The following is a 27,158-nucleotide window of genomic DNA, read 5'->3' on the forward strand; positions in this document are numbered from 1 at the left end:
TGGACCGGGTCCGGACGGTTTAATGGGTCAGTTCTGGTCCGGGTCCGGTGGTTTAGTGGATCAGTTCTGGTCCGGGTCCTGTGGTTTAGTGGGTCAGTTCTGGTCCGGGTCCGGTGGTTTAATGGGTCAGTTCTGGTCCGGGTCCTGTGGTTTAGTGGATCAGTTCTGGGCCGGGTCCTGTGGTTTAGTGGGTCAGTTCTGGGCCGGGTCCGGTAGTTTAGTGGGTAAGTTCTGGGCCGGGTCTGGTGGTTTAGTGGGTCAGTTCTGGTCCGGTGGTTTAGTGGATCAGTTCTGGTCCGGGTCCGGTGGTTTAGTGGGTAAGTTCTGGTCCGGGTCCTGTGGTTTAGTGGGTAAGTTCTGGTCCGGGTCCTGTGGTTTAGTGGGTCAGTTCTGGTCCGGTGGTTTAGTGGGTAAGTTCTGGTCCGGGTCCGGTGGTTTAGTGGGTCAGTTCTGATCTGGGTCCTGTGGTTTAGTGGGTCAGTTCTGGTCCGGTGGTTTAGTGGGTAAGTTCTGGTCCGGGTCCGGTGGTTTAGTGGATCAGTTCTTGTCCGGGTCCGGTGGTTTAGTGGGTAAGTTCTGGTCCGGGTCCTGTGGTTTAGTGGATCAGTTCTGGTCCGGGTCCGGTGGTTTAGTGGGTAATTTCTGGTCCGCGTCCGGTGGTTTAGTGGGTCAGTTCTGGTCCGGGTCCTGTGGTTTAGTGGGTCAGTTCTGGTCCTGTGGTTTAGTGGGTAAGTTCTGGTCAGGGTCCGGTGGTTTAGTGGGTCAATTTTGGTCCGAGTCCGGTGGTTTAGTGGATCAGTTCTGGTCCGGGTCCTGTGGTTTAGTGGGTCAGTTCTGCTCCGGGTCCGTTGGTTTTGTGGGTCAGTTCTGGGCCGGGCCCGGTGGTTTAGTGGGTCAGTTCTGGTCCGGGTCCTGTGGTTTAGTGGATCAGTTCTGGTCCGGTGGTTTAGTGGGTCAGTTCTGGGCCGGGTCGTGTGGTTTAGTGGGTCAGTTCTGGGCCGGGTCCGGTAGTTTAGTGGGTAAGTTCTGGGCCGGGTCTGGTGGTTTAGTGGGTCAGTTCTGGTCCGGTGGTTTAGTGGATCAGTTCTAGTCCGGGTCCTGTGGTTTAGTGGGTAAGTTCTGATCCGGGTCCTGTGGTTTAGTGGGTAAGTTCTGGTCCGGGTCCTGTGGTTTAGTGGGTCAGTTCTGGTCCGGTGGTTTAGTGGGTAAGTTCTGTTCCGGGTCCGGTGGTTTAGTGGGTCAGTTCTGATCTGGGTCCTGTGGTTTAGTGGGTCAGTTCTGGTCCGGTGGTTTAGTGGGTAAGTTCTGGTCCGGGGCCGGTGGTTTAGTGGGTCAGTTCTGGACCGGGTCCGGTGGTTTAGTGGATCAGTTCTGGTCCGGGTCCGGTGGTTTAGTGGATCAGTTCTGGTCCGGGTCCGGTGGTTTAGTGGGTCAGTTCTGGTCCGGGTCCGGTGGTTTAGTGGGTCAGTTCTGGTCCGGGTCTGGTGGTTTAGTGGGGTTTAAATATTAATCTTTTCATATTATTATTTTTTCTTTGTCTGAAATGCACAAATCTGAATTTTTTAAATCCGCCCTCGTTTATATTTAATTTCATGTGTGAGTTAGAGAAAGAAAAATAAAAGGTTCCTTTTGGAGATCTGTTGACCTTTCACTCTTTTTCCACCATCAAAAGGATAATATAGATTATATTGATTATATAGATTATATAGATAATTTCCGTCGTTTTAACGTATGAATCAGTCAGAAATGGGTGAAGCTTGTGTGAACATGTAGAGTTCGATGTACTCTCCGGGCTAATTACTCAAATGACTCAAAAATTTGATTCACTTTGGTGAGTGATTCATTCAAACTCGACTCAGTAAAAAGAATCGAACATACTATCACTACCACGTGCTGGTCACACGTAAGTCTGGTGAAGGTGGCATTGAAACGATGACATGAACGACTCAAAACAACTGGATTTTGGAAATTAAAATCTGATTTGAGAATTAAGACCTGCAGTATGAACGTAGCTTAAATTTATTCGCCACCTTTTTAAGCTGCTTTTTGAAGGACATGAACCGTCTCCTGGTCTTTTTTTAAAACATCTAAACTGACCAGATTTTCCATTTTAAAGATTTCTGACTGTGCTGAACCAAATACTCAACCATGAACCTGTTGGGACGAGTCAGTGATGGTGTCTATGGATTTAAAGGCTCATTTAAAGGTCCCATATTATGCAAAATTCACTTTTTAATGGTTTTGGAAAAGTCATACTGGTCCCCCCGCATGTGTAGGAGACCCGTAAGTGTGAAACTCTTTCAGGCGCTCTCTCTCCCCCCTGCTCCACCTCTAGGGAAGTAAACGCTGAAGTGAGCGAGTTTGAAAGCGTGTACGTTAAGACGTCATAAGGGACAATAACCACTCCCCACAGAGCGATGGACCCGCCTACCGGCTCTCAAAGCCCGCCCTCTAAAAATCACCTAGCGCCCAGTGTTTTATCCTCTTAAGGCAACCCTCGTTAGCGGACATGGCTAAGCGACAGAAGCACTGTTCTGTTTGTGGCTGCATAAATGAACACGAAAACGTTTTTTTACTTCCATCCACTGAACCCACGAGGACTGAGTGGATTAATTTTATTTTTGGAGGAAATGTACCCGGAAAACTTCCAAAGGTTTTGCATGTCTGTGGCCAGCATTTCAAAGAGGACTGTTTCCACAACATGGGGGCATGGAAAGCAGGCTTCGCCAACCGTTTGAAGCTGAAGCCAGGTTCAATACCAACTGTCCGTGACACAGCTGGAGAGGTAAGAGCTGGCAGTTATTTTTTATCGTTTCGGCCTTATTAGTCTGATAGCTTGAAAATATATTAGCACTGTTGTAAATGTAGCCAAGTCACTGTTTCTACTGTTTGTATCCGGTGCCATTGTGCATCAGATTGATGAGCGTAGCTAGCTGTGTTCTCCGTGCGTCGCGGTTTGGGTCGGTAATGGGGGCTTCAGGAATGGGTTCCGGTGTTCCGGCGTTTGTTTATCCTTCACTACGCTGTAATCAGCGTCTAGTAACCGCTAAGGCCTAACCTGTCAATCACCTCATGACGGGCGATGCGATGGGCGGAGCCAACAGCTGAGCTGCTCCACCAGGGTTCCGCCCACCATAAACGGCACATTTCTGAAGCTGCTAAAAAGAGGGAGGTGAAGAGAAGCCGCTGCACTCAAACTGAGGGTCGATTTGTCCATACCATGGCGGAAATATTTAATTTAGATATTAATGAATGGTCTCAGATTGGGAATAAAGTGTATAATATGGGACCTTTAATGTGTAAATAAACCTGAGTATCATCTGTTAAACAATGTAATTAATGTTCTGATTCATGAAGGTAAATCCTACAGCAGAGACATAAACAGAGGTCCTAAAATGGTAAACCACAGGAGAGCAGGCAGGAGAAGAGGAGCAGAAAAGCTTCTCTCGGTCAGGTGAGATGTAAACCAGGTCGTGAGGCGGTACCATGAAAGAAACCCAGTTCGTGTTAGATGTTGCCGAACCAGAAAGCAGAAAGTTGTGAATTTCATTTTATGGGAAATTCTGGGACATTTCAGACCTGGTGATGATGTCTGAAAAACGTCTGAGAAAAGACAATGAGAGGGAATATTTTATTTACCTTCCATTTAGCCGTTAGCATGCTAACGTTAGTGATGATGGCTGTTGGTTCTGTTTAGTCAGAACCTAAAGTGTGTGAGAGGTTCTGCAGAGAAGATGATCAGACTTCATCTGGTCCCAGTTCTCGTGCCTCTTAATGGAGGAAGCTTTTAGATTTGGACACTGGCTCAGTGACTGACGCTGCCGTTGGATGGAGCCAGGACTAAGTAATGAGAGAAATGGAAGTTTGTCAGGCGGCCAGCAGGTCTGATCAGGACCGATAAGTCCAGTTTCTCTGCTGACGCTCGTCCATCAAGATGATCCAGTCTCCGACGACTGCAGCAGCTTCTCTCTGCTGGTCGGGGTTTAAAAAGTATGAGCTCAATATGAAGCCATTAAGATGTTGCAGCTGTATAATAATCTGAGAGTTTGTATTTATAAATAAAGTTTTTTCTCCATGTAAAAAATCTTCCTGAGAAAATAGTGAATGTGTAGAAGAGGATTGGCATGGTTGTAAAAAGATTTGTATCTGTGAAGAAAAATAGAAGTTCTGCTTACGTCTGTTCACAGAAGCAGAAAGCTGCAGATGCAGATTTTTGTCCCTATCTTTACATTTTTATCTGATTGGACAGTTTGATTTCCTATCATCCAATCAGAGAGCAGATGGCTTCCTGTCCCGCACTGCTGCACTCTCTTGAAGAGGTGTCGATAGAGGGTCTATAAATGACACTGGGTGCAACGACTTCTGACACCAAATGAATGTTTGTAAAACAATCAAAAGTTTTATTCTCCAGACTCGCTCTCTGCAAACCGCCACTGTCGCCGTCACACGGCCGTTAGTAATGGTCACTCGCCTCCCTTTTCTCCAGCTGGCCTCTGTGCGCCACAGTCACTGGTCACCCTACGGTCAGAAAAACTAAACCTTTGCTGGGTGCTGGTTTTATACCCAATCCTGACACCCTCACCAGTCACCAGTGAATCTGCTGGCAAGAGATTCTTCTAGAACCAGGTTACTGCATATTTTCAGGCTTTATTTGACTCCACAACATTGTTTCTGCCGCAGATTCTACATTTTTCTGTAAATATGAAGTTGGTCAAAGAATAAAACAGATTTGTTTCAGATTTCAGTTTTTTGTTTAGAAGATCTTCAACTTTTCTGAAAATGTTTGTGTAAAGATGGAAAAGAAAGAATACAAAAGAAAGCAAACAAAAAAAGGAAAAATAAATTTCTAGTTGAGAACGAGGAGCTGAAATGATCAGATTCATTGTTGCTATTGGAAACGAGTTGGTTCCTATGGAAGCTGTGCGGTGTGTTCAGGGCCTGTTTGTTGGAAAAGTCCAAGTCACGTCAGAAACTGCTGATCAGCAAATACATGACGGAGAAAAACCACAGAAGAAGAGATGTAATCGCTGCCTGCTGTGGTTTTTGCTTATTTGCTCTGAAATGTTCTGAATCCTGCAGAAATGTCCGAATCAATCATTGTGAATTTATCCCATGTGCACGTGCACGGAGGTGGCATTCCTCTGCTGCAGCGTCGAGGGAGTCTTCAGCTTCATTCAAGCTGACACCACAATCAGATATTGATCATGCTGTTAGTGTTCCTCTGTGTCAGAGTGTCCTGATCGATCAGACATATTGATCACCTCCACCCAAACAGACAAATGTAAATACAAGAGAAACAAAACCAGCCTTTAAACGAGCTGCTGCTGGTTTCATACCAGGTTTCAGTAATTATACATGACCCGGTTTACTTTGCCAGCTCTTTATTGATTATTTACATGTTTATAACAGGGACAAATAAAACATTGCATCATGTAAACACCATGCCTACAGGTTTCTAGCGTTAGCTGCCGTTCCTGTAGCGTTAGCTGCCGTTCCTGTAGCGTTAGCTGCCGTTCCTGTAGCGTTAGCTGCCGTTCCTGTAGCGTTAGCTGCCGTTCCTGTAGCGTTAGCTGCCGTTCCTGTAGCGTTAGATGCCGTTCCTGTAGCGTTAGATGGCGTTCCTGTAGCGTTAGATGGCGTTCCTGTAGCGTTAGCTGCCGTTCCTGTAGCGTTAGCTGCCGTTCCTGCAGCGGTAGATGGCGTTCCTGCAGCGGTAGATGGCGTTCCTGTAGCGTTAGCTGCCGTTCCTGTAGCGTTAGCTGCCGTTCCTGTAGCGTTAGCTGCCGTTCCTGCAGCGGTAGATGGCGTTCCTGCAGCAGTAGATGGCGTTCCTGTAGCGGTAGATGGCGTTCCTGCAGAGGTAGATGGCGTTCCTGTAGCGGTAGATGGCGTTCCTGCAACGATCTTGAACTTTGATTTCCCGCCATGCGAAGTTCGATTCCCAGAGGGGTGAATCGCTTTGGAGAAAAGTATCTGCTAAATGACAATAATAATGCTGGTAATTTGTTTTAATTTATAAAATGAACATGTACAGAAACATCTGAGACTGGCAGCAGTTTTTTAGTGTTAAATAATATTTCTTTCTAGTTGCTGGGGTTTCCAGCTGGGTGGGCGGGGCTCCAGCTGGGTGGGTGGGGCTCCAGCTGGGAGGGCGGGGCTCCAGCTGGGTGGGTTGGGCAGAGGGACACCATCACCGCTATTAACCAGGTGGACAAGGAGTTGCAGGAGATAAAGACGTGTGGACAGAAATGAGGACAACAATAAAAAGCTTTGTGTAAGAATAAATAAATAAATCCTCCTCTACGTGTTTCCTAAGCGTTGCATCACTTCTAGACCTGGTCTGGTCCCGCTCTGCTGGGTCTAGAATGAAGGACTGAAGCTACTTTCCGCCTGTTCTTTTACTGGCTGCTACATGCTGGCAGCAGACACATTTCACATCATTTCTTGGTTTTATTCTGGACCGTTGGTGTCGCCGCTTCCTGTTTTTCTAGATTTTGTACATACGCCTGGTCAGAGTTGCCGTGGAGGAAGGAACATTTTCCCGCCACGTTTGGTTTTTATAAATCCTAAAAGGTGACTTTATTTGGCGTACGCCGGTTTTTGTTCCTACGCCGGCTTTAGAGGCTCCTGGTAAGTAAATCTGAAGTTCAGGAAGCTGAAACTCAACTGATTTTTCCTTGAATAAGGTCTAAAAATTGATCTAGAAATTCAACTTCCTGCCTCATCCTTCATCTTTATATTGACTTCTGCTTTTTTTACATTCACCATCCTCTTCATGAGGTCCACCTTCTAGTACCGGGTCGTCCTCTTCATCGGGACCACCTTCTAGTACCGGGTCGTCCTCTTCATCGGGTCCACCTTCTAGTACCGGCTCGTCCTCTTCATCGGGTCCACCTTCTAGTACCGGCTCGTCCTCTTCATCGGGTCCACCTTCTAGTACCGGCTCGTCCTCTTCATCGGGTCCACCTTCTAGTACCGGCTCGTCCTCTTCATCGGGTCCACCTTCTAGTACCGGCTCGTCCTCTTCATCGGGTCCACCTTCTAGTACCGGCTCGTCCTCTTCATCGGGTCCACCTTCTAGTACCGGCTCGTCCTCTTCATCGGGTCCACCTTCTAGTACCGGGTCGGACCTTTTTATTCCTGGTGTGATAGATGAAGCAGGTGGTGGAAACCTTCCTCAGAGGTTTTCTCCATGTTGACATGACAGCATCACACAGTTGCTGCAGGTTTGTCGGCTGCATCCATGATGAGAATCTCCCGTTCCACCACATCCCAAAGCTGCTCTACTGGACTGAGATCTGGTGGCTGTGGAGGCCGTTGGAGTCCAGTGAACTCATCGTCATGTTCTAGAAAGCAGGTGGAGATGATCTGAGCTTTGTGACATGGTGCATTATCCTGCTGGAAGTAGCATCAGAAGATGCTCCACTGTGGTCATAAAGGGATGGACATGGTCAGCAACAATACTCAGGTAGGCTGTGCTGGTTAAACCAGGCCACGTTGGTACTAAGGGGCCCAAAGTGGGCCAAGAAAACCTCCCCCCACCATGACACCAGCAGCAGCCTGAAGCGTTGATCCAAGGCAGGATGGATCCATGTTTTCATGATGTTTCCAGCAGATTCTGAGCCGAGCATCTGAATGTGGAGCTGAAATGGAGACTCATCAGACCAGCAACGTTTCTCCATCTTCTATTGTCCAGTGTTGGTGAGTGTGTGTGAATTGTAGCCTCAGTTTCCTGTTCTTAGCTGGCAGGAGGCACCCGGTGTGTCTTCTGCTGCATCCTGGTCCATCTGCTTCCAGGCTGGACGTGTTGTGTGTTCAGAGATGCTGTTCTGCATATCTTGGTAGGAACCTGAGCTTATTGGACAGAAAAGGCTTGAAACAGCTCGGTTTGAGCTGGTCAGTGATAAATTCTGATTGGAAGAATCACAGAGTTGATGGCAAGCAGGTGATGGGGCTCTGAGCACGCTCCCTGGAGTCCCGGCGGTTTCCTGTAACTTGCTGCTGATTGAAGGAAGCTGAGAGCTAATGGAGGCACAGCAGCTAAGTGATGGCAACATTAACAGAGACGGGGAGGAGGATGAAGACAAACAGGAGAATTTGCTCCTGTCTTTACATGTTTATGGTCAGAGGTGCTTTTTGTTTCTTGCTGAGCCACTTTTGGCCCGGTAAGGGATGCTCTGTGGACCTGTTATGGTCTGAAGTGTTTCATACTGAACACGAGATAAAACTGACGTGCTCTGTCTTTCTGTCTGATTTCAGAGTGTTTAAGAAAGCCAGTCCAAATGGAAAGGTGAGTTCCTGGAGGTTAAGTTAGAAGTTTAATAAAATGAGAAGATAAAACAACAACACCACACTATCAATATCGTTAAATTAAAATGTTTTTTTTTTATATTTTCATGTTCACTTCGAGCTTCTAATTTCTCCAGTTCAAGCTAAGTTCTTGAGATTGTTTTACTCATCCCTAGGATTACTTGACTCATCCCTAGGATTACTTTACTCATTTTTTTGATGAACTGGCTGCTATTGTCTGGTTTTCACTAAAAGTATTGTAGTCTTCTTTTAGGAGGATTTAACATTTACATTTTCTTCTGTGGTCCATTTGAATTTACTCTGACACAGTAACACGTATCTGGATTCTGACTCTTCTGTAGTACTGTCACATGTTCCAGCTTTCTGTAGAGACCAGGATTATACATACAGTAGTATACCCTTGTAGTTGTGAGGATATACCACAATTATTTCAGCCCAGTCATGTCAGACAGGAGGTAGAAATAATAGACCTCATCAATAAAAGGTTAGATGCTGTTGGGTCAGACCTGAATGAATTCTGTATGTGAACTGAGTTTAGATAAAGGTGCTTCAAACAGACTCCAGTTGAATGACTGATGAACTGTGGTTCTGCTTCAGCTCACCGTCTATCTTGGGAAGAGGGACTTTGTGGACCATGTGGACCTGGTAGAGCCTGTGGGTGAGTTTCAGCTCTGTTAGAGAGAACAAAGCTGATGTCGGCTGTGTTGACTGTTTTCTTATCTGTTGCAGATGGTGTTGTTCTGATCGACCCAGAGTACCTGAAGGAGAGGAAAGGTGAGACACCTCAAGGTTTTATCAGTCTTACCAGTCTTTTAAAAGCCATCTTGTCACGGGTGGCAGCGTGGCCCTGACAAAGGCTGCCACCGCCACCATGGGTTCCTTTTGGATCAGGGGGGAGCAGAGTTAAAAAGTCACAATAAAAGGAAAAAACGGCGTTAAAACAGTTCATTAAATATAAAAAAGGTACACCATCTCTCAGACTCAAATGTTCACTTCTTGGGCCTTCAGGTACTCAGAGTGTCCAGGTATGTAGCTTCTGGCAGCGTTCTGGGCGGGATCTTGCCGGCAATTCCTCTGTGTCCACTCGCCTCTTCTTCCTTGTAGGGCCTAGCCCACCAATGACCTGGGAAGAAAAGGGGACACACACAGCAGTCCTCGGTTTCTCTGGGGGATACCCCCACCTCTTTCCGCCTTGCCCTACAACCGGTACCTCGCTTTAGGCCAGGACACAAGACAGGGAGATGTACTCACACTCTTCCCGGGCCGACACGGTGGTCCTGTGGCCCGGGGCTGAGTAGCTGCACCATGGGTTCTGAGGTCTGCTGTTGCTCTCCTCCACGCATCCGCTGCCATCCCTCTAGAGGTCCTGCGGCACCTCACGTTCTCGGTCGCCTCTACTTTTGTGGTCGGCCTGGTCGCCCACCTTGCGGCCTCGTACACTGACTCCCAATCTCGGTCGTCCATCGTCCCCAGCTGTGTCCTCTCTGTCACTTCCGCCGCCTTGCGGACCCGACCGCTGCCTCAATCCAGCCCCACTCCTCTCTCTGAGTCAGTCTCTCTGTCCTCTCTGCCACCGCGGGCTCCGCCTAAATCCTCTGAGAGCTGCCCACACCTGTCTCTCGTTGGGCTAATTAAAGGGCTGATTGGCTTCCAGAGGGTGACAGTAAAACCACAAAAACCAAGGTCTCAAACCAGTAAAACATGCAGTAAAAAACAATAAATTAAATTAAAACATGCGGTTAAAGAAAATAATGAAAACATATCTTAATAAGAATAAATCATGCACCCTCCTTGGCCCCGTCACAATCTTACCGTGGGTTTTCCTCAGGGAAGTTTCTGATCTTCTTGTCAAACTTCTTTGATCTGATTTCAGAACAAAGAAGAATTTTGTCAAGAATTTAGTTTTGATTCTGTGGTCCTCTGACTGGATGTGAATTTTTGTTTTTCCTCATCAGTGTTCGTGACTCTGATCTGTGCATTCCGCTATGGTCGTGAGGATCTGGACGTCCTGGGCTTGACGTTTCGGAAGGACCTGTTTGTGGCGAACATCCAGGCATTTCCTCCACTGCCTGAAGAGAAGAAGAGTCTGACTCGTCTTCAGGAGCGACTGATTAAAAAGCTGGGAGAACACGCCTACCCGTTCACGTTTGAGGTACCGAGGCAGAGACAGAAACACCTCCATCCTTTTCATTCTTCTTTATGCCTCCACTACCAACATTTTGCAGGAGATTTTGATTTCAGGGTTGTACAGTGTAAGAAAGAAAATTAACTAAAGCTAGAATACAAATATAAACATATACAAATACACGTTCACCATGATTGGACTGGATTTGCTGATAGCCACTATGAACGGTGAATAATTAGGATTTGACTCTTTTTGGCATATCCTGTTAAATTCTACATCATTTCCATCCAGAGCTGAAATGATGATGTCTTGGCTGCTTTCTGTTGTTCCACAGATAGTTTCCGCTTTCCTGTTGTGGTTTGAGACCCTCTACTTTTAGCATATTCATTTTTTAATCAGTTTATTATTACCAGAGCATCAAGAAATAATGAGCTAATCATTGGCTAATTCAGCTGATTTTCACAGGAATGCAAAGATTAAGTAATCACTAATTAACAGTTCATTTGAAATTACTTCTTTATTAGTAACTAAGTAAATTATGTGGCTGTCATTATAAAACTTACTGCATTGGTTTCTCTGAACAGATGATAGAAAATCGATGCTTTGCCTCGTATACGTACCACCCTGGAGGACCAACGTTTGGATTTTAGAGTCGGGAGTCGTCGTAGCGAAGAAGCTGGAAATAGACAATATTACCAAATGTACTGAGACATTCTTAATGATCTCTCACTCCTAACCCGTAGTGTTTAATACGGACTCAGTCCATGATTACTAGCAGGGATCAGCACCTCCAGTCCTCTTGGGCCATGATCCTGCAGGTTTTAGCTTTTCCCTGCTCGAACACACCTGATTCAAGACAGTGGGTCAATAACAGACTCCTACAGAACTCGATGACAAGCTTTTGGAGATCCATTTCATATGGATCAGGTGTGTTGCAGCAGGGAAACATCTAAAACCTCCAGGACCCCTGCCCTCTAGGACCAGAGTTTCTGATCCCTGCTTTGCAGCCCTTACAGCTTCAGCTCTTCCAGGAAGGCTTCAAGAGTGTGTTTATGGGAGTTTTTGACCATTTTTTCAGAAGCCTAGTTTGAGGTCAGGGACTGATGTTGGTAGAGAAGATCTGATTCGTCCCAAAGATGTTCTGTCCGGCTGAGATCCGGACTTGGTTGTGGCCATGGGAGAGATGGGAACACCTGGATTCAAGAACTCGGAGGGCAGTCCCAATACTATTTAAGTTCTCACATTTTCGTCTCAGGTGAAAACTGCTCTGCAGGAGGATGGCAGATGGTAGAGTTCATTTGTTCGGCCATAGCAAGAACTTTGGCTACAGGGAGACAAAGACTAACCAGCATGCACTGCTGCGTTGCCCTCTGAGCATCACCTTCTCAGCACTATGAACTGGTTCATGTTGTTTATCTGAGGCCAGAGATGCTCCACATCTAAATTCTGGATCTCGGATGAACCCAGATCCACGTGGGTGTGGAGGGAAGTGGATGTCGAGCAGAAGGCTGATAAAACCTCCAGTCAAGACAAACTGAATTACATGAAATGAGATGAAATATTGTGCAGACACAGTTTAGTTTCTGTCCCTTTTCCTCTTCAGATGTCCATCAGTCCACTCTGTTAGTGAATAAGACTTAACTTCTCATCACAGTTTCCTCCTCAACGTCCTTCAATCAGGCCTCTGTTGCTTTAAGTCATCTTTTGATGCTCCTCTCGAAGGGAAACAAGCTGAGGTCTGATGGTCTCCTCTCTGCTGAGCCATAAATGTTTCAGGCATGTTTGAATTTTTAATTGATGTATTTTCAGATTCCTCTGAACCTGCCGTGCTCCGTCACTCTGCAGCCGGGACCAGAGGACACCGGGAAGGTATGGGTTCAGTTCGGATTCAGCTGCTGCTTTCTGTCCTGAAACTGGACCATTGACCGGTGTCGTGTGGTTCTTTCTTCAGGCCTGCGGAGTCGACTTCGAGGTCAAAGCTTTCTGTGCTGAAAATGTGGAAGAAAAGATCCACAAAAGGTAGAAGCTGCTCTCAGACTCCCCTCCTCTGGCAGAATAAAGGGATGAATTATGAATGAAAGTGAAATCAGTGGAGCATTAGCGACTTCCTGCTCTGACGGAGGGAGGGCTGCGGGGAATCTGGGGCAGATCCCGGATCGGTGGAAGTATTTCCTGTAATCCTGCTGCAGTCCTCATGCTGGATCACAATCCTGTTGTTGTTGCAGGAACTCGGTCCGTCTGGTGATCAGAAAGGTGCAGTATGCTCCAGAGAAACCTGGTCCTCAGCCAACGGCGGAGACCACCAGACAGTTCCTGATGTCGGACAAACCCCTGCACCTGGAGGCCTCTCTGGACAAGGAGGTAACCCCGGAGATACACTAACACACAGTTTACAGTCCATCCCTGATTCTTGGGGTCACAGACTTACGGAAGTGATCTTCTGTAAGATTCACCTTCAGGCTGAGAATATTTTCCTTTTTAAATCGCATTCTCATAGCCAGTCAGCTCCACCGTCAGTACACCTTTCCCCATCCTTGCTTGTGTCCTGCGGTTGTTACTGGAGGATGCCACCAGGGGGCGCAGTAGAGAACTCAGACCTGATAGAGATGCTGAATTTGTAGGATGGAAACACGATAAACATGAAAACGATAGAAAAGGTTAGTGGTTGGTTCATTTAGAGATCGCAGCAGTGGCATCGGATTCAGTTTAACTTTATTTATACAGCCACAATTTATACAACAAAGTCAAGACACTTTACAGACAATTCAAGCCGATTATCAGGATCTGATTTAATTTGTACAGTTTAGAATAACTGTGTTAATTTAATAAATAATTCATATAATAACTATCTACCCACCCACCCATCCATCATATATATAAGTATATCTATATTAACCAGTTCATAACAATAATTACCTCGCTATGGAGAACCTCCGTCAGAACCAGACCCATTGCCCTGCATGTTTTAAAAGTTTATAAGGATGTCTTGATAATTTCCTTCCTTTTCCACCTGGTGTCAGTTCCTTCCCAACTGGACAGGCTGACTTTTCTGTACCTTAACACGAACAGCTGAAATGAATGGCTCATAAAACAGGTTTGTAAAGAAGTTGATGAAGAGGTCAGTCAATCTGAATCAGGCTTGCTGAAGAAGGAAAAACCCCAAAACATGTAGGGCGGTGGTCCTGGAGGACTAGGATGGAGAAACACTGTCTGAGAGGACCGTGGTGGTCCAGAGGACCAGAAGCCGGAGTTTAAATGTCAATCAATTACAGTTTATTTATTAAGCTCTTAAGCTAAAAATGTTTCATCTGTGCTGAAGATGAAACTAAGAAACAGTTTCCACGACAACCAACCACATGTTGTCCTGATGACGTTCTGAGGTTCTCCATCTGCTCTGTCCCAGATTTATTACCACGGGGAACCCATCAGTGTCAACGTCCATGTCACCAACAACACCAACAAGACGGTGAAGAAGATGAAGATCTCGGGTAGGTCGGCGACGCCTCCTTCCTGTGAGCAGGTGCAGCTGTTCTGTTTCTAACGCTGCTTTGTGTGTTTGCAGTGCGACAGTACGCAGACATCTGCCTGTTCAACACAGCTCAGTATAAATGTCCGGTGGCCGTCGAGGAGTCAGAGTGAGTTCAGCCTTTCCTTTTCCTAAACAAGCCAGGAAGTTGTCTGGTGCTCTGCAAAGTTCGTAGCTGTGGTTCAGATGGTTTCATCGACCCTGAAGGTCTCTATCTGAGCTCGTTCATGCATCATGTTGTCTGGTGGATCAGATGAAAGGCATGTAGAGGACAGGACGTGTCCTCAGCCAGACTTTTCCCCTCAGCGTCCTTTTCTCCGTCTTGATTTGATAGCAGTTTGTTCTGGATCCACTGGAGAACATATCCTGATGGATGGACGTCACTTTCCATAATTTCACAAACAAAAACTTCACTTGGAGAATAATCATTTCTCATGTCCAGCTGAAGGACGCCACCTGTTCATGAGGACTCATTTGTTTCTCAGATAAACGCCGTATGAGGCGTTTCATTGTGTTCTGCCATAAGCAGCAGATTCACAGCTAAAGGACAGAAAACGAACGTTCTTCGTCCATCTGCCGTCAGAGCTGAGCAGGAAAACTGAACTGGAACAAAATGTTTCAGAACTGATGAAGACGACTACTGAACCACTGAGAGTATTATTACTGATGGTCTGGGGAGGCATAAACCCACATTATATTATTATAATATTATTATTAGAAGTTGATTTTTCCTAAATAATCTTTATTTTATTTAGTGTCATGTGAAGAAGCTTCTTTTTATCCTAACAACAACAACAATAATAATAATAATACATTTATTTAAAAGCACCTTTCAGAATACTCAAGGACACTGTACAAGAAGAAGATAAAACAACAATGAATACAATCCGCATAAATTAAGAAATGGAGGACAGTGTAGGTGGACTTACAGGGAGTAGGCAAACTTGAACAGACGAGTCTTGAATCTGTATTTGAAGATAGTGTTGGGGTAGTTACTCTAAAAAAGTCATTAGTTACTAATTACTCGTTACTTCTATAAATGGTGATGAAATTACTTTACTCGTTACTACATTTGAAAAGTAACGCCACTACTTATTAATTTACTTTACCATTTCTTAATTCACCGTGTAGACATGGACAAACATCATAGCCGAATCATCACTGCCTGTCTGTAGAGTGTTTACTGTATATTGCAAACAAAATGGTTTTAAAACCACAAGAACAACAACCCTGTCTGTGGGAAGAAATGGCCACACTTGTCTCATCATCATTTTATCTAGTATTTTTCTAAACCTGGGCGATTCAGTAGTCGACAGGGGGAACATGTCTCCTACAATGATCCTTCAACTAGCTTGTTAATTTCTCTTACCTGCTGCTGCGCTCTTGGAAATGTTGAAAAATGCTTAGCTTTTTTTAGGCGCGTCGACCGCTTGTTTAGGCAGGTCGGCAGCTATTTTAGGCGGGTTGGCTGCTTGTTTAGGCGGGTCGGCTGCTCGTTTAGGCGGGACGGCCGCTCGTTTAGGCGGGTCGGCCGCTCGTTTAGGTGGGACGGCCGCTCGTTTAGGCGGGTCGGCTGTTTGTTTAGGCGGGTCAGCTGCTTGTTTAAGGAGGTCAGCTGCTTGTTTAGGCAGGTCGGCAGCTATTTTAGGCGGGTCGGCTGCTTGTTTAGGCGGGATAGCTGCTTGTTTAGGTGGGATGGCCACTCGTTTAGGCGGGTCGGCTGTTTGTTTAGGCAGGTTGGCTGCTTGTTTAGGTGGGATGGCTGTTCGTTTAGGCAGGTTGGTTGCTTGTTTAGGCGGGACGGCTGCTTGTTTAGGCAGGTTGGCTGCTTGTTTAGGAGGGATGGCTGTTCGTTTAGGCAGGTTGGTTGCTTGTTTAGGCGGGACGGCTGCTTGTTTAGGCAGGTTGGCTGCTTGTTTAGGTGGGATGGCTGTTCGTTTAGGCAGGTTGGTTGCTTGTTTAGGTGGGACAGCTGCTTGTCTAGGGGGGAGACATCTTGTTTAGGTGGGTCGGTGGCTTGTTTAGGCAGGTCGGCCGCTTGTTTAGGCAAGTCGGCAGCTTGTTTAGGCGGGTCTGCTGCTTGTTTAGGTGGGATGGCTGCTTGTGTAGGCGGGTCGGCTGCTGAAGGACTCCTTCCACTGACCAGCAAGCAGGATCTTTTGCCACAAGTTTCGACTGAAACTGGACTGAACTGTAAATAATGTGAATGTCACCACTGGCCAAAAGCCCGCATATCCGACTCTCCAGCTTCATTTTTCTTTCTCTTTAGTTGGAGCACAATCAGTTTCGTCACGCAAATCAATCTCTATGACAACGTGCCCAGGCAAGCACACACACAGGCAGCAGCATGCGTGTACCACTTAAAACAGATCAGAACTTTACACATAGGCAAACACGGCTCGAGTAACGCAGAAAAACATGTTACTGTAGACCAGTAAAGTCAGTTACTTACCGATATTTTAAGTGTAACGCACTACTTTACTTTGTTACCCTAAAAAGTAATATGGTTACTGCAACGCGTTACTCCCAACACTGTTTGAAGATTGGGAGAGTCAGTATTTCGGATGTCGAGTGGTCAAGCGTTCCAGAGTTTGGGGGCAGAGCACTGAAAGCTCTGACGGGGGTGGAGGGCACCGTGAGGTGGATGCAGGATCTGAGGTAGGGCTGGAGTGGCGATCTGGTTGCGGTCAGAGAGAAACGGACGGTGGGGCGAGGTTGTGCATGGCCTTAAAGGTGAACTGGAGGAATCTGTAGTTTACTGTAGTCCTGACTGAACACACGGCCCAGCTCCTGGTCCAGGCTCTGGTCATTTCACGCATTGACTACTGCAACTCTTTACAGGCTGGCCTGCCTGCATGCTCAGTTAAACCTCTGCAGATGATCCAGAACGCAGCAGCACGTCTGGTCTTCAACCAGCCCAAAAGAGCTCATGTCACTCCGCTGCTAATCGCTCTCCACTGGCTTCCAGTTGCAGCACGCATCAAATTCAAAGCTCTGCTTCTGGCTTACAAAACAATAACCCAAACGGCTCCGGTCTACCTCCACTCCTTAATCCAGAGCTACACTCCCTCTCCACAGTTACGCTCTGCCAGTGAAAGACGCCTAGTGCTCCCACCACAAGGTGGCGCCACATCAGTAGCTAGACTCTTCTCCTCTGTTGTTCCCCGGTGGTGGAACGATCTACCAAACTCCGTCCGATCTGCAGAGTCCTTATCCACTTTTAAAAGCAAGCTAAAGACTCAGTTGTTTAAGGAGCATTTCCACACTTAGTTTAACTCTTCTACTCAGAATGAGTTAGAAAGATTTAACCAGCTCTTTGGCTCAACCAAGTACTGAAGAAGCTGCTGCCGTTATGCCCAAGTTGATATTGTGTGATGAAATCGTGATCTTGTATTTAAATAAAATGACTTAAAAAAAAAAAAAAAAAAAAAAAAAAAATTATATGCACTGCATTAGCACTACATGACAGCACCTGGTCCAACTGGACTCAAAGCGGTCTGACTATCACTTAATTATGACGTCCCATCTTTGAATTCTTGCTTGTGTTGTTCTTACTCTCAAATGTAAGTCGCTTTGGATAAAAGCGTCTGCTAAATGACTGTAGACTAGAATAGAATAGAATAGAACTTTTTGGGTATCTGGGAGCCCATGGAGCTGTCGTAGGATGGGGGAGATGTGATGGGAAGATGGGGTTCTTGTAATGATCCGGGCAGCAGAGTTATGGACCAGTTGGAGCTTGTGGAGGGACTTCTGGGGAGACCAAATAGGAGGAAATTACAGTAATCAATGCGTGAGGCGACAAGACTACGGACAAGGATGGAGGTGGAGTGAACAGTGAGGGAGGAGAGGAGGGGCTTGATGTTGCGAAGCTGGAAATTGTCAGACCAGGTGATGGTATTGATACGGGAATGGAATCAGCGTGCTATCGAGGATGACACTCAAACTCTCAACCTGAGGGGAAGGGGACACTGAAGAACTGTCAATGGTGGGAGGAGCTGTCAACTTTGGATAACAATGATTTTGTGCCAATGAGGAGGAGGTTGGTTTTTTCATTGTTGAGTTTCAAGAAGTTTGAGGTGAACCAGGATTTAACTTCGGATAAGGAGGAGGTAAGGGAGGAGGGTGGAAGTATAGAATCTGGTTTGCTGGAAAGGTAGAGTTGGGTGTCATCCATGAAGCAATGGAACTGGATATTGAATTTGCAAAAAATATTACAGAGGGGGAGAAGATAGATAATAAAGAGAAGGGGCCCCAGGACAGAGCTTTGGGGCACACCTGTAGTGACTGGAGAGGGTTTGGATCTGAAAGATTTGAGCTGTGTGAACTGAGTGTCACCTGTGAGATGGGAATGAAACCAGTGGGGAGGTATGGGTGATGCTAGTGGATGAGAGTCTATTGCCGAGGATGGAGTGTGAAATGGTGTCAAAGGCTACAAGGAGGTCAAGGAGGATGAGGATGGAGAGTCAGCTGCAATGAGGAGGTCGTTTTTGAGAAGGGCTGTTTCGGTGCTATGACGTGGACGCAAACCAGACTCATCAAAGAAATTCTGTGTTGAATGAAGGTGTAACTAGGAGGTGACAGTTTTTTTGATGATTTTGGAAATGAAAGGTAGGTTAGAGATAGGGTGCAGATTACTGTAGTTATTGGAATCAGAACCAGGTTTTTTGAGTATTGGAGTGACAGCTGCAGTTTTGAATAGTGATGTGGATGATGGCAGAAATGAGGGGAAGCAGAGAAAAGAGGTAGGATTTGACCAGAGATGTGGGAAGAGGATCGAGCTGGTATGTGGAGGGCTTGGACTTCCTGATGAGGTCGAAGATTTCAGTAGCATCAGGGAGTAAAAAGTTGGTAATGTGGGGAAGGTTCAAGTGGAGAGAGAGGCATTGGATTTAGGGACAGATGTTGGTGGATGTTTGAGAAAAACTGGATTCAGCTGTAAAAACATGATGTTATAAACCATCTACTCCTTTTAGTTTTTAATAATTTTGAACAATTAATTTCACTTGTACACTGCTATTGTTTACGTTTTGTACATTCTGGATAATGACGGAAAAGTGTTGTAGCGGTCCGTAGTTATCAACCTGATCCATAGTAATCAAAGTGATCCTTAGTCATCAATGTGATCCGTAGTGATCTGGTAACATCTGTTGCTGTACCGCTGCATCTGGTGGGCTGTCAACTGTTTGAGTTGCAGCGTTTGTAGCTGAAGAAAAACAGGAAACTTTCAGATTGCAGGACTAAATGAAATGGTGTTTGTCAGCTTGCTTTAGGGTTTGTCTGATGGTTTAGGGTCAGTCTGATGGTTCAGGGTCGGTCTGATGGTTCAGGGTCGGTCTGATGGTTTAGGGTCAGTCTGATGGTTCAGGGTCGGTCTGATGGTTCAGGGTCGGTCTGATGGTTTAGGGTCAGTCTGATGGTTCAGGGTCGGTCTGATGGTTTAGGGTCAGTCTGATGGTTCAGGGTCAGTCTGATGGTTCAGGGTCGGTCTGATGGTTCAGGGTCGGTCTGATGGTTCAGGGTCGGTCTGATGGTTTAGGGTCAGTCTGATGGTTCAGGGTCGGTCTGATGGTTTAGGGTCGGTCTGATGGTTCAGGGTCAGTCTGATGGTTCAGGGTCGGTCTGAAGGTTTAGGGTTGGTCTGATGGTTCAGGGTCGGTCTGGTGAGCCTTGTTGTTTTTCTGTTGTTGGTTTCAATCTTCATTTTTACCCGCCACCCGCTTCAGCTTTGTTAGCATCTGTGGTCAATAAATTCACTCAGAGGAGGAGAGAAGTGTGGAGAACAGTGGGGAAACTGTGCTCTGTCCACGGACTCTTCCATTCAGCTCTCGTCTTCTTACTCATAAAACAGCAAAGACTCCCGTTTTTGTTTTGTTTTTTCCCTTTTGACTGGAAACTGAAACCAGGGGCAGCTCAGTACAGCATTGTTTATGTGGATCCATGGTTTCAGAAGAAAACTATTCGCATTTGCCTTCACTTCCATGTATTTTAGTCTAGAGTGCAACCCTTATACATAATCTCCCAGAATGCATTGCACAAGGAAAATAATGGTTCCTCTGTGGTTTAGAAACATAAATACATTCGATTTTTAAGGTAATTAGGATTTTTTACATGTCAGAAACAATTCATTTTAGTAGAACAGGGCAATAAATACATGTTAAAGGCAAAATGGCTAATAGCCGGGGCTGCTTCTAAGAAACTGCATTAAAGAATCACAGGTGTCGGTTGAGTATAGACGGTGGGATGTAGTGTGATGCGAGATCTTTGGGTGTGGAAGGACAGTCCGCGATCAGAACATTTGCAGTATTGGAGCAGAGGGTATCAGTGTTAATGTCCTTAATATTCCAAAATGAGATGAGACATGGAGGCTTGAATGCAGAGAGGGAAAGGACGACGTTGAATGAGAGGAGGAAGCGGTCGGTTACATGGAGATCATCGGAGGTGCAGTCGGAGAGACCAGAGCAGCAGATTAAAGCCAGAATATGTCCTGTGTGTGTGTTGGGAAATTTGTGTGTTCCTGAAAACCTAAACTGTCCAGGCAATAAGAAAGATCTCGGGTGAGAGGTGAGTTTTTGTTAACCATGTGTCTATTGAAGTCCCCCAGCAAGATTATAGAGATGAGAGAGGGGATAAATGGGTGAGTAAAGTGTGATAGAAAGTCACTGTGAGGCTTCAGGGGGCGTTAGGCTGTAACTACAACGGTGGGAATGGGACCAGACAGCTTGAGAAAATCTAATCAAATGTGATTTGCCCTGTTAATCAACTTCCTCTTGATTTATTTTAAATTAAAAACCAGAAACCTGTCTTGTTATAACCTTTCCCATACATTTTTATTTTCTTATTTAAGGTTTTATGACACTCATAATCTAAATATCTTTAGACATCAATGAAAGTTTCTTAACATCTCTATTTTACAATTTTTCTAGCTTTAAGATTTTCACTTGCGTTGCCATAGCAACACAGTATACATTTTGTAAAATGTCACAAAAATTATTCTGTTAATTTGACATTTTTTGGAAGTGTTTTGATATGAAGGAATATGAAAGAGCTTTGGATGTTTTTATTGGACACCATCAACCCAAGTTAGCACATGAGGAAGGCAGAGCTAATAGTTAGCATGTCTGTGCTTACAACGCTGCTGCACTGGTTGCTAGCACGCTAAAGCTAACTAAGCTAGCTAAAGATTTGACTTATTGTCTTTTATATTTAGCAGCTGATTTTTGTGGAGCTACACTTTAGGTGTGTCCCAATTCAGGGTCTGCACACTTCGAAGTGCGGATTCTTCGGCCACATACGTCATCGCGGTGCCTGAAGTACTGTCCCAATTCACAGAATTTGAAGGACCCTCCGAATCCACCCTTCAAATCCGCACTTCGTTTAGCCTCAAACGAAGGCTGCTGGTAATGCATCCTTCGTGGCCTCTTTTCTCCCAGAATTCATTGCGCACAAGACGGTGGCGAATCAGCAACCTCAGAAGAGTCGTGTTAAGTTTAAATAAAATTTTATTTTAAAAAAGGTACGCCTTTTTAAACTACACTTTAGTATATACGTTACAAAACCAAGTATTTAAAGCATGTTTGTTAAATGGTGACATTAAAATTCGGTAATATTTGATATTCAAGGACTTTTAAAGGATTAATGAAGTGTGTACCGGCTGGAAAACAACAGACCCTCAAACCCTGTTTTTTTTTTTTTGTTTTTTTTACTGTTGGTGTTGCTGCTCCGTGTTCAGCATCCACTGACATGTCCTATGAGTAATTTCAGAGGTTTAAGTGATTCAACGTCCTGTGTTGTTGCTATGGGAAATTCCTGTTGACTAGGTAGGCTGTCCCACTTCACCAACGTTAAGCAGACTTCAAAGTGTGTAGACTACGTAGTCTGTGCACTTCGAAGTGTGCAGAGCCTGAATTGGGACACACCTTTTGAGTCAAATCAGCAGCTACTCTAGCTAGCTTTAGCATAATGGTACCAATAATCTCGGCATGCTAGCATCATAGCCATGCTTAATCCCCATGCCCCTTCTTATTTGTCTGACCTGCTGCTGCCTTATGTGCTGCCTCGCTCCCTCAGGTCAGATCAGACTCTGTTAGGAGTCCTCAAAAGAAAATTTAGAGGTGATGGTGCTTGCAGATTGAAGTAGGTGGGGAGTGGGGGGTGGGGGCCGATAGCACCCTGGTTCCCGGGGTGTGCGGCTGGAACATCGGGGTGTGTGCTGGCCTACACCGGGTGGCGGGGCCGGCGGCGGCTGATCTAGGCCCACTGGGGCCTGTGCCCCGGGACCGTGGGGGGCTCTTGCTGGGGCTCTCCTCTGCCGCCCTTCGGGTGGGGCTGGAGTCGTCTTCGTGGTTGGGTGGCTTGGATTGGTGCTCCGGGTCTGCTGCTGAGGGCCTGGCCCAGGCCCTGGTCTGCCTCTGGCCTCCGTAGAGGCGTGGTCGCATTTGCATGATCTCACTCACCACTCTTCATCACTGATCACTCCTCTTCCTCATGCTCTGCATGCTGACACAGTCACTGAGTTGTCCAGTGGGTTTTTATACTAAGAGATAATTCTTCTTTTTTTTCCTGTGAGTTAGTATCTGGTCGCTGTTATGTCTTTTTGATTTGATTTGGTTATTATTTAAAAACTCTTAATGACTAGCAGCTCTGTTTTTTCTGTGTGTGTGTTTCTGCTTTTGTAAAAGTTGTAGGAAATGTTCTGGTGTGTTCATGTACAGGTGTAACAGTTTGTTGTCTGGTGATGGTGTGGATTGAAGGGTCGTTTCCTTCTGTCTGTGATCTTTTTGTCTCCTTTCTTCTTTCCCTTTTGCTCTTTTTGCTATTTTCCATCTTTTTCTGTCCCCTCCGGTCAGGTCCAGCAAGATTACAAAGATTCCATGATTCAAAGTAAATAAATAAATAAATGAATCACATTATCAAGAGGAGCCTTACCCATAGGCCTCCCCTTGGCAGAGCAAATTTGTTCAGCACGATACATCAACCAGATTATCATTCTGCTGCTATGATGCTGGACAGGACAAGTAAAAAAAAAAGAAAAAAAAAAAGAGGTGATGGTGCTTTCTCTGTTTTAGGTCCTCAGCTAAGGAATGAGCTTCCCCAGCACATCAGACAGGCTCCCTCGCTGGTTTTAAATCTGGCTTAAAAACACCTTTATTTTTTGGCCTTTTTAGATATTTAATGTTGTTCACTTTTGTTGTTTTTATTTTATTTTTATATTTTGTTTGCTTTATTTTTTTTTCTTTTTTCTGTTGTTTTAAATTTTGTTCTAGGTTTTTAATGTTTTTATTGTTTTATTTTATGTTATTTTATTTCTATTTTTATTGTACAGCACTTTGGTCAGCCACGTTGTTGTTTTTAAGGTGCTCTATAAATAAAGATGGTATGGGATGCTAATGTCCAACTGAGTCAAATTTTCTCCCACTGGGCTACTGTTAAGGTATCAATAAACGGACTGGTCTGAATTAAAGAGTGGACACTGTGTACTAGCCGTTTCTGTCAAACAGGACTTCAAGAGTTAACTTTGGAAGGTTAAAGTCTGTAAACGACATTTTTCAATCAGTGACTTTTCCAATATACACCACCTAAAAACGTCTCACCCTCTAACATCTGGTTGGACCTCCTTCATCTCTGATTCCCGCAGCTTCTCTGTGGCACCGTCTCTAGAAGCTTCCACAACCTCCCCAGATTTATTTCCATCTAATGTTGCATTAATTTAATTTATCTCCACGATCTTGTAGTGATGATAGAGATTTCGACCACTGAGCAAAGCCTTCTCCAGAACATCCCAGAGGTTCTCCATGGGGTTCAGGTCTGGACTCTGTGGTGGCCAGTCCATGTGTGAAAATTATGTCTCCTGTTTCCTGAACCACTCTTTCACAATCTAAGCCCCATGAATCCTGGCACTGAGCCATCAGGGAAGATGGAATAACCTGCTCATTCAGGATATTCAGGTATAGCCGACCTCATTGTTTGGGAATGTTGCTGAACCTAGACCTGAACCTAGATCTGACTCTAGACCTGACCAACTGCAGCAACCCCAGATCATAGACTGCCCCCACAGGCTTGTACAGTAGCACAAGGCATGATGGCTGCATCCCTTCATCTCTTCTTGCGCTGATGCTCCCATCCAATGGTGTTTGGAGTCACCTTTCAGCTTTATGTCTTCGTCCTATTATTATTATTATTATTATTATTATTATTATTATTATTATTATCATTATTATTATTATTATTATCATTATTATTATTATTATTATTATTATCAGGTGTTTATTGTTCAGGTCTCCTCTGACCTGGTGTTTTGTCCACATGTAGTGTGGTTAATTGTTAATTGTCTTGGACACATAGATGAGTCATCTCCATGTTAGTCAGTTTCTTCCTGATTGGTCGGCTGCCTTCAGAAGGGATGAAGCCTTTGTGTAAATAAGCTGTGTAGACACCAGTCCGAGTCTTGCTCCTTCACTGACCATAACGCTGTCCACTCTGTCCTGAACAGAGCGGATCCACCATGAAATTTTAGGAATATTTCTACTGTTAGGAGAACTCTGGTGTCAGATAACTGGGCCAATTATCCTAGCTGAGATGTTACTAGAAGCATATTTTTCTCCCCTCAGTGATGTTGTCGCTCCCAGTTCCACCTTCTGCAAAGTCTTCACCCTCACCCCGTTCCTGGCCAACAACCGAGAAAAGCGAGGCCTGGCTCTGGATGGAAAACTGAAGCATGAGGACACCAACCTGGCTTCCAGCACACTGTAAGTCCTGCTGCGCTTGTGATGCATTCACTGCCCGCCTGAGACGGGGACGTTCACCTCCGATTGTTTTCTGTCCTGCATAGTTTGAGAGAGGGAGCCAACAGGGAGGTCCTGGGCATCATCGTGTCCTACAAAGTCAAAGTGAAACTGGTCGTGTCGCGAGGCGGGTCAGTACATCCTGCTTTTATCTGAGGCAGAAGTATTAAAACAGTTTATTATTTATTTCCCAACAGTTCTGTAAAAGGTTGAAGAAAAAGTAGAGAAAGTCCATCTAAATGTTTCAGCCTCACATCCCTGTTTCCTCAGACTCTTAATCCTCATTAAATGTTAATAAAAGCCACAAAAGTGGCATTAACAGGATGAGTGGAGAATGTGAGCAGAGGCCTGTTAGTGATTCAATGATCTTATCAATACCCGGAGTGGAGCTGCTGAGTGAAACTGAGGCTGTTAAATGTTTATTGATTTCAGGCTCCTCGGAGATCTGGCTGCCAGGTAACCTTTCACTTTCTGTCACGGATGAAAACACTGAGACAGACCCCACGCTGTGATTTACAAAGGTCACCTGAACATCTCCCTGCTCAGCCTTTCTGCTGGCAGTAATCCAGTCACACATGAATAAATGAGAGTAATGAAGCTGCTGTGGATCAGCTGTTTCTCTAACTTGAATGATCTGTTTTCCAGTGACGTCTCCGTCGAGCTGCCGTTCACGTTAATGCACCCGAAGCCGCTGGAAGAGTCCAGCTACAGAGACGGTGAGTCATGAACATCTCACTGAAGTCTGACATGGAAACCAGAGGAGGACCACTTTCTGGGTCAAAACTGTTTAGCCAGAGTCGGGACTGAAGGACTCACATGGTTCAGTTCACCAACGTTGGCTTTATAGATGTCCGTCCTCCATTGTTGTTTACCTGGGAATGCATTGTGGGTAGTAAGGTGAGCCGTGACCTCTGGATCCAGCAGGGAAAACCAGATTTATCTAAACTAGGGATGTCACAGTTAATTCATTAATTACACAGTTAATCAATCGCAAAGATTCCTCAATGTCATCACTTTCATAATGTCTGAACCGTAACAGCAGATCAACATGTCATGTGATACACCAGACGGCTCGTCCAGCAGCATCCTCCACCTGTGAGGCTGGAAAACTGTCCCAGTATTCAGAAACAAGGAAGATGAGGTGGTTGTTGGTGAATCTGTTCACCTCTGTAACAAGGCTCCTGCATTCCCCTAATCAGCTTCTCTCACTGAGATGAGCCACATTCTGATTTTTAATGAGCAACAAGAGACAACTGTTGTTTATCCGTTAATCGTGATTATTTCTTTAACAATAATCATACAAAGAAAACCTGTTTTAGAGCAGCACTATCGGATATTATAAATAATATTGATTCTAGAGTAATATTATGCTCATCTGGGGTGGGGGTGATGAGATGTTTTGTTTCATTTTTCCACATAACAAACATAGAAAATCCAACAAAACCAATAAAAGGAGAGAAACAAATTGACTGGCAAGGCGTGGCTCTGAGACACATTTAACAAAGAAAGTAAACATGTGGAACGACAACATTATCCACAAGTCGGAACAAGACGAGCTGAGTCAGGCTGGGAAACCCTGCAGCAGAGAGGAGGCGAATTCAACCCGACTTTAACCCTTTAGTCAAACTCTATGTATCATGTGTCTGAGACAGTTTCTGAGACCTGCTGCATCACTTTATGGTAAAAACACAGTCTGATGCTTGTCTTCTGCCCCCTGGTGGACATCTTTTGCACTACAATAATTATGATATCTCACAGTGATAAACAGTAAATATATAAAATTTATGTTTGTTAATTATTTTTCACATTTTGCTACAAGATCAATTTAAGACAGTAGATATAAAATTCTAACTTTCTCTGCATTTTTTCTTGGGTCGGGCTTTAAAGGGTTAAATACAGGTCTCAGGTTTTATGGAAAGAGTCCAAACTTCCATGTTATGTATTTACTGGGAACACAGTCCATTATAACGTTATGCCAGGATTTCTTAGTTGGGACTCGTACTGGGAACAAGTTCTGACCATCATTCCCAGTAGAAGACACACAGGCTCCAGATGAAGCCCCTACCCCTGCCACCAACCAGACTTCTTACTATGCTGTTATACACTTAAAAGTCTCATTCAGAAAGCAACCTCTTAAGATCGTCTATCAACTGACTCCGTGTTTCAGTCGTGTTTAGAGTTGCGTTGTTGACCCTTGCAGACGATAACTCCAAATATGCAATGTCCATAAAACAACGGAGCCAGTGTGTGAATGATAAGGCATTAGGTGGTTTCCATCTCTGTGCTATAATCTTTTTGACTGCTGTGAGGCCTGCCAGCCAGGTCTTATGAGTCCTTTCCTGAAGGGACAAATGTGAGTCATCATTTAAAAGGTGTACAGCAGGTTCCAGTGGCTAAATGACTCCTGTTAACGTCC

The 27,158-nt window shown here is 45.2% G+C and overlaps 1 protein-coding gene across 1 annotated transcript in view; it reads left to right on the plus strand.

Annotated features, from left to right (window-relative positions):
• arrb1 (arrestin, beta 1) overlaps positions 1 to 27,158 on the plus strand; it is a 33,357-nt gene that overhangs the window by 1,941 nt on the left and 4,258 nt on the right. Inside the window, exons 2-14 of the mRNA XM_041995376.1 lie at positions 8,260 to 8,290; positions 8,908 to 8,968; positions 9,040 to 9,084; positions 10,266 to 10,462; positions 12,245 to 12,304; positions 12,387 to 12,454; positions 12,661 to 12,796; positions 13,839 to 13,923; positions 13,998 to 14,070; positions 24,569 to 24,706; positions 24,790 to 24,873; positions 25,175 to 25,198; positions 25,388 to 25,458. Of these exons, the coding sequence (XP_041851310.1) occupies positions 8,260 to 8,290; positions 8,908 to 8,968; positions 9,040 to 9,084; positions 10,266 to 10,462; positions 12,245 to 12,304; positions 12,387 to 12,454; positions 12,661 to 12,796; positions 13,839 to 13,923; positions 13,998 to 14,070; positions 24,569 to 24,706; positions 24,790 to 24,873; positions 25,175 to 25,198; positions 25,388 to 25,458 (1,073 nt within the window). The remainder of the gene's footprint in view (positions 1 to 8,259; positions 8,291 to 8,907; positions 8,969 to 9,039; positions 9,085 to 10,265; positions 10,463 to 12,244; positions 12,305 to 12,386; positions 12,455 to 12,660; positions 12,797 to 13,838; positions 13,924 to 13,997; positions 14,071 to 24,568; positions 24,707 to 24,789; positions 24,874 to 25,174; positions 25,199 to 25,387; positions 25,459 to 27,158) is intronic.

Source organism: Melanotaenia boesemani, chromosome 9 (genome assembly GCF_017639745.1).
Source record: "Melanotaenia boesemani isolate fMelBoe1 chromosome 9, fMelBoe1.pri, whole genome shotgun sequence".
Classification (NCBI taxonomy): domain Eukaryota; kingdom Metazoa; phylum Chordata; class Actinopteri; order Atheriniformes; family Melanotaeniidae; genus Melanotaenia; species Melanotaenia boesemani.